Source organism: Chrysochloris asiatica, unplaced genomic scaffold (assembly GCF_000296735.1).
Source record: "Chrysochloris asiatica unplaced genomic scaffold, ChrAsi1.0 scaffold00100, whole genome shotgun sequence".
NCBI lineage: Eukaryota > Metazoa > Chordata > Mammalia > Afrosoricida > Chrysochloridae > Chrysochloris > Chrysochloris asiatica.
This window is the reverse complement of record NW_006408618.1, coordinates 2951492-2958606: the sequence shown is the minus strand read 5'-3', so window position 1 is coordinate 2958606 and position 7115 is coordinate 2951492. Positions and strand designations below refer to the sequence as shown.

The 7115-nt window shown below is 44.1% G+C and overlaps 1 protein-coding gene across 1 annotated transcript in view; it reads right to left on the bottom strand.

The window, feature by feature from the left end:
• PRDX6 (peroxiredoxin 6) overlaps positions 1 to 3487 on the bottom strand; it is a 16806-nt gene extending 13319 nt beyond the window's left edge. Inside the window, exon 1 of the mRNA XM_006867053.1 lies at positions 3393 to 3487. Coding sequence (XP_006867115.1) covers positions 3393 to 3487 — 95 coding nt within the window. The remainder of the gene's footprint in view (positions 1 to 3392) is intronic.
• Between the last annotated feature and the right edge of the window lie 3628 nt (positions 3488 to 7115).

Genomic DNA, 7115 nt, shown 5'->3' with positions numbered 1-7115 from the left:
CACTAGAAAGGACAAGCAGACTGGAACAGCTACAGTGACAGATGATGCATCTTCATGATGAACCTGACCTATACTCAGAGCGGTAGTTACTCTAAATAGCAACAGAGAGGTAGGAGTCTCCAAATCAAGTATCATTGCTATCTGCTCTGTTCACAGGATATATAGGGACGGGCAACTTAGACATTGGCTACCTAAAATGAGGGGGCAATAAAGGCACGAAGTGACTGGCTTACAAGGTTTCAAGAGGGAGTTTAGTTTAAGAGTATGGGGGAATGAAAGAGTCCCCACTGAATAGCTGTCATCTTGTTTAGATGGGTCTGGTGAAAAGAAATGGGGATAACATTCGTTAAAATTCAATAGTGAATAATTGTTATCATGACTAATTGCCACTGTCACAACTATAAAGGTAGAAGTTTTGTAACAAAAAAAGGGGAGTGGTTAATCTTACAGTCCAGACACAGAGGACCCTAGGACCATCAAAAGAGAAACACACAAGCAGAATGCCGGACCTTATCCAGAGAAGCAGCAGCGCCAGAGATGGAGGCAGAGATGGGGGCATGGAGAGGGGGTGCGGCTGAGGACTCAAGATTCATGGACTAAGAGCTGGTGGCCAGGAGGCAGACTTCCAGAATGTCCCCTTTGGAGATGTAAATTATTATATATGCCTAAGTGCTTTTTTTTTTTTGTTTGTTTTTTAAAAGCTAAAGTGGACAGAGAGAAATATGGTTAACTGATGGTACATGGAGGGGATTATAATCATTGCAACGAAACAAGGTATATGATTTGTGGAAAGTAAAACTGATGATATGCCCTGTAATCTTTCACTCACTCAATCCACAATAAAAACTTTAAATAAAAAGAAAAGAAAAAAAAATATATCAATAAGATTCTTATGATTCAATAGTAATTGTTATCATGACTAATTGGGACTGTCACAATTGTAAAGGTAAAAGTTCTGTAACAAAAACGGAGGAGTAGTCAATCTTATAGTCCAGAAACAGAGGACCCTGGGTCAATCAAGGGAGAAGAGCACAAGCAGAATGCAGGACCCTAGCCAGAGAAGGAGCGACACCTGAGAAGGAAGCAGAGATGGGGACATGGAGAGAGGGAGCAGCTGAGGACTAGATTCATGGAAAGAGAGGGACTGAGAGCTGGCGACCAGGAGGCAGACTGCAGAATGTGACCTTGGGTGGTTTGAATTATTATACATGCCTGAATGTTAAAAAAGAAAAAAAAAAAAAAGAGCTAAAATGAATAGAGAGAAATACTGTCAACTAATGGTACATGGAGGGGATTATTATCATTGTAATGAAACAAAGTATATGATTTATTGAATGTAAAACTGATAATCTACCCTGTAAACTTTCACTCAATTTACAATAAAAACTTAAAAAAAAAAAAATTATATATATATATATTGCATATATCAAAAACTGAGAGACTGAAAGAATGCAAATACAGAATCGGATTTGGAAAAATTATATATTAGGCAAAAAGCCATGTACAATAATGATATAAAGGGTTCGATTTCTTTTGGGGATAGAGTAAACTAGTATACTTCTGTTTATAGATGCAGATATTTTTCTCATCATTCTATTGGGTCCACGAAAAGGTATCACTTCTAATCAAATCGAGACAGATTCAGAGGGCAATAAACAAGTAATCAAAATAGTATGGTTGGTTTAAACAGTGACAATATTGCTATTTTTAATAACAATTTATAATTATTGCTACAGTAAATATGCTTTGTGTTAATACTTACCTTTAATCCATACAAGCCAGGACTTCTTGCAGAATTTTGTGTTTTATGGGGTTGAGGAGGTATAAATGGGAATAAACACTCTGAAAGTCTCTGGAGTTCTGAGAAGTACTAAGATCTACATAAATTCCAAATATAAGACTGGCCACAGTCTGTATTTCAGAACTCTTCTCCTGCCTTCCAGATCTGAATGTTTGAACTTTCTTTGAGCTTAGTCCTCTCTTTCATAAAGCTTAACTTTTCCCCCAGGGGAGTTGGGTTAGATCTGATGTATAAAGATTTCTCTCAGGTTCTTTGTACAGCCCTGGTCAATCACTGATTAATTTCACAAACTTCTTTCCTCTGGATTATTGTTCTTAAGCAGAGTAGGTTCTGATTTACAACACTACTGTTTACAATTTTGAAGGCTGTAAATCTTTGCAGAAGCAGAAAGTCTTATCTTTCTCCAGACGGGCTTGAACCGCTGACCTGGTGGTGCTCAGTCTAGTGTTTATCCTACAGTCACCTTGCTCTCTTCCCCTGGATAGTGGATATAAAAAGCATACATACTGGGGAGGTAATGCCAGACCTAGAACACCATATCACGGAGTCACTGAAACCCTTGAGCTATAATATTAACTAAGTAACTCTTAAGTATGCTGATTCATGGTATGTAAAATAAGCCTGGCACCAATTTTCTTCTAGTAGTTAATGGTATTATTGCCAGGCCAGATCCTAGGCCAGTGACCTGGTTATTAACAGCAAGGCCCTGTACTGAGGGAAACAAGCAATAAGGGGGAGGAGGCAATGCGGGACAAACCAGTGGGGAAACAAAAGGGTCTCAAAGCAGGGAGGTGCATGTGTCCAGGAGCCTGCAATGGCCTACACCGGCAGGAATAGGTTACTGCAGCTTATCAACCTCAGAAAGCCCTTCCCTTAAAGTGTTGTAAGTTCTAGGACGAAGGACACACCTACATAAACAGTGTTCTTGGCTCCTCCCAAAGCTGATACCATATCCTGACCACTGGAGGAGGCTCTGGACATAAAAGTTTTTCCGCCACTTAGTTGATAGTCAGTGGGTTTTAAATTTTTTACATTTTGTGTCCAGTAGCCTGCAAATAACTAGAGCAGCAGTGAGAACCTTGATAAAGAAAACATGATGTGTCCTCCGCTCAACCTGCGGCCAGCAGTTAGCTCTGTCCTGACTCTGGCCTTAGGCACCAACCTTCCCCACGGAGCAAATTCCAGAACGTAGGGGGCCAGGGTGGTGCTACCCTGGGCACGTGTTCCAGGAAGTGACCGCCGATGCTTCCCCCACCCCCACCCCAGCCTCGCTGGACCATGTAATAGCAGTTTACAAAACCGTGTTAAAGGGCACACTAACCCTCCTCCGCGTCCCCGGAGCCTCCCGTTCCCGGGACACGCGCCCCTCCCCCTCCGCACCCGTGCCGGCCCGGCCACGCTGGGAAGTGCAGGCAGGGCTGGTCGCCCCCAACTCCCCCAGCAAAGCAGCCTCGGCCACACGGCGAGGAGCACGTGCGAGGACCGGTGCAGGGGTGGGGGGCGGGGGTCGAGGGGAGAGCTGGGGCCGGATGGGAAGGGAGAAGAAACCGGGAAGGCGCCTGTGAGCCCGGGCTAACCGGTGGCCACTTACGAGTCTCCCAGATAGTCGTGGAAACGGATGCGGCCGACCGTGCTATTGGCCTCGAAGTTGGGGGCCTCATCCCCAAGAAGCAGACCTCCGGGCATGGCGGCAGCGGTGACGTGGACGGTGAGGTAGCGCAGCTGCAGCAACCTCTAGCCGGCTGGTTGTGGCGACGAAAGTGGCGGCCCCCGCTAGCTGCAGAATAAGTGAGGGCCCCCAGGGGAGAGGCGGGGCGAGGCGAAGGCGGGGACTGGGGGCGTGGCCTGCTGGGATCTGGGGGCGGGGTCGCTGCCGGCAGAGGCCGAGCCCAGAAGCTACTGGCGCGAACGGTGGTCCTGGAGCGGGCGAAATGATGTCTGTCGGCGTGTGGACTTTAGCGTTGCTCACCTTTCACGTGGCGTGGGGCTGAATGACGTCTCGACCGGTGGCTTGAGGGTTCACAGAGCTTGACCTTGCAGGGCGCCTGGGCCTTGGGGTAAAAAGAAGCGGAAAGCCAAGGGAAGGGGGAATCCCAAGACAGAAGATCGCGGGGGAGGGTAGGCTCAGGCACTTGGAGTACAGCTCCGCCCCGGGAGCCGAACCGCAGTCCGCACAGACTTTCCTGCACGTCTACTCGCGGCTAACTGCGAGGTCGGGTCACCTTTCCTCCCAGCCCTCCTTAATAGTGAGAGCGTCCGGAGCCCTAGCCACCCCAGCTAGCCTAGTTTTGATCACTGTTGTCTCGGCAAGAAGATGTGGCAAGACTGAACTAAGTGGAGGACCTTTTGTCAGAGGAAGTGGCTATCTTATTGCAGCAAAAAATTTACGGCATCCATAAAACTTAGCTTTATATACCCCTTCCCCATCCCAGACTTCATGGTGAACCGTAAACAAACTATTCATCATTCTTGCCGTGAAATCTAAATATAAAATTTTAAACTCACTTCCTGAGACCTACGGTGTACAAATCACGTCACTCACCCACCCAGGAAGGTTGAGAGGTTTAAATTCATTTTTGTGCTTTCTGTGTGCCAAGCGTAGGTACAGCAAGTGCCTACTCTCATGAAGCTTTCTCTCTAGTCTCCCACTAGACAGATGACATAATGCTTACATAATTAAGCAAGAGCATTATCAGAGAATTCTTGAATTTTCCCAAGAATTGAGGCCTGTGCTAGAAAGTGACTAGGGGACTGCTTTGGATTGGGTGGTCTAGAAAAGCTTCCGGAATGATATAGGGAAAAGACCTCTTGAGACACAGGAAGTGCTCAGGAAATGGTAGCTATTATTTGGATGATGATATTAGTTTACGCAATAACTCTTGCTTTGCCTACTATGTGCTTGGCACTGTGCCAGCCCTGGTGACACAATGAAGAGATTTGGTCCCTGCTTTTACAGTAAAGACTGATTTACATGTAATTATGATGACATGGAGGATAAATGCTGATGGGGGAGGGTATCAAATGATTGGTGTTCACAGTGGGAAAAACTCTGGTTAGCTCACCAGGCTCAGGGCTTGCCAAGTTAGGTTTAAAGAATGCACATAAGAGTAGTGGCTCACATAAAGTGATTTGAGTTTCATCTCTGATCCTAGTGAAGAGTTGTGTGTGTGTGTGAATCATATTTACCCAGGTCTCCACTGAACAAGGACTTGCAGGAAGATAATGAGCAAATGTCTAGCTACTCTAAAAGAATTCTGTCACGCTACTATAACTTATTCTCCAAAAAAAAATTGACTTCAAGGTGTAATTTTTAAAATGTCATCATATTAACTACCTTTTTAGCAGAACAAGAGAAGAGGGAAAGGGGCTAATGTGAACTTTGTTGTTATTGTTAAGTGCCATTGAGTCTGTTGCAACTCATAGAGACCATATAATGTACAAGGTTTCTGAGGAGTGGCTGGTGGATTTGAATTACCAGCCTTGTGATTAGCAGTTCAGTGCTTATCCTATAGTGCCATACCAGGACTCAACTGTCAAAATCTGTATTAGATTCCTGTTGTTGTTGTACATATATGTATATATAATCCCCCCATGGAGTCCTGTCCTGGTGTGGTGCTGTGGGTTAATGCGCTGGACTGCAAAAGTCAAGCTCACCAGCCACTCCTTGGAAACCCTATACATGGTCGCTATGTGTCAGAACCGACTCGATGGCACTTAACAACAACAACAACAATCTCCCCATGGCCCCAAATTTTAGATTAAGGCTGGAAAACCATCTTTTTTGATTTAGTGATTCTAAGGATCCGTTGTGTTGTGCTGTGAGTTAATGCACTAGACTGCAAAGCCAGTTGAACTGCAAGGTTGGCAGTGAAAGCTATCTGCTCCTCAGAAACCCTATACAGGGTCGCTATGGGTCGGAACCAACTCAGCGGCACTTAACAACAACAACAAGGCTTCATTGAGCCTTGTTTAGAAGCCTCATTTTGGAGTTGAACTAATTGTTTCTTTAATTTTTCCTGTAGACGTTTAACATTTGTCTTAAGGTGGGAGGCAAAGGCTGAAGAAAGATATTGTTTCTACATGTCCCAATCTGTGTGATTAAATGGTAGAGCTGTTACACAATATTGGGACAAGAGCCCATCACAGGTAAGCTGTTGACGGGTCCACAATGCTTGTTGTCTTTCTCCTTGTTTTTCTCCTTTCAGACCCTACGAAGAGGACTGAATTTTCCAAAGTATTTAACCACTGCATAAGCTCTTGATCAATAACTAATTGGGATTTCATGTCAGTGGTCCTACTTTGCATATATGTATGTAATTGTTTACTGGTAATGATGGAGTGATGAAGTGCCACAGCTGCAGTGGCGGCAGTGGCTGCCGCTGTAGTCACTGCAATAATTGCTGCAATGAGCGTCCCAAGGAATCTTACTATACAAATTTTTTCTAGTGCATGTGTAATAATTTGTAATGGGTTAGTGCTTTCCCATTTTCTGGGTATGTTTCCAGGCAGCCAAACTTCACTTCTTTGTTTCAATATGATTCTCTGGGCTATGTTGCTTTCAGTAATATTTTGGAGTGAGTAAAGTATTTTTGGGGAGAATTGTGATAAAGACTTGGGTATCATTATTCCAGGTGATAATATACTTTGGTTTTCTGTTTTTGTTATTATGGCAAATATAAAAGGTCGTGATGTACAAATCATAACAGAATCAGTAGAGTTGTTAGTAATCCAGTGTACAGGCTGCTAATTTCGATGTGCAAAATGTCCTTGTTGAAGGGTCCTAACAGAAAGGAAGGACTAGTCTCCATCTGTTAGTTCGGAGAGGAGAAAATGCATTTTGGTTATATTTAAGATGTAGTAATGGTCATACTAGACCAGGATTCCAATATCGAGAGGATGCATTATAATGAAAGGGAGTCTCAAAAGATCAGGTGTGATTACTTGCTAGGACATTAAGTCCGCTCAGTCCCTAATTTTCTAAGGTTAATTTGGCATTCAAATTTTGAGTGGTAACATTGGAAGATCAGCTGGTATGCCACTGAAGATCAAGTAACTCTTCTCCAGATGCCCATTTAGTAGGGCATCTCTGGGTGTATGGTTTGGATTCATTCCACCCAGATGTTAAGTTTCCTGTAACCCCGGTCCCCTTATGAAGGCTAGATGAACCGCATCAGTAGGCTATGGTGTATTATAATAAGTAGAACCAGTGTACCATTTATGGGAGAAAGTTACATACAATGGCTCATGTTGTTTGGAGGAGTCATTATATTGTACACAGTAGGGCAGTGCTGAGCTATTAAAGCTCCATGTTTGA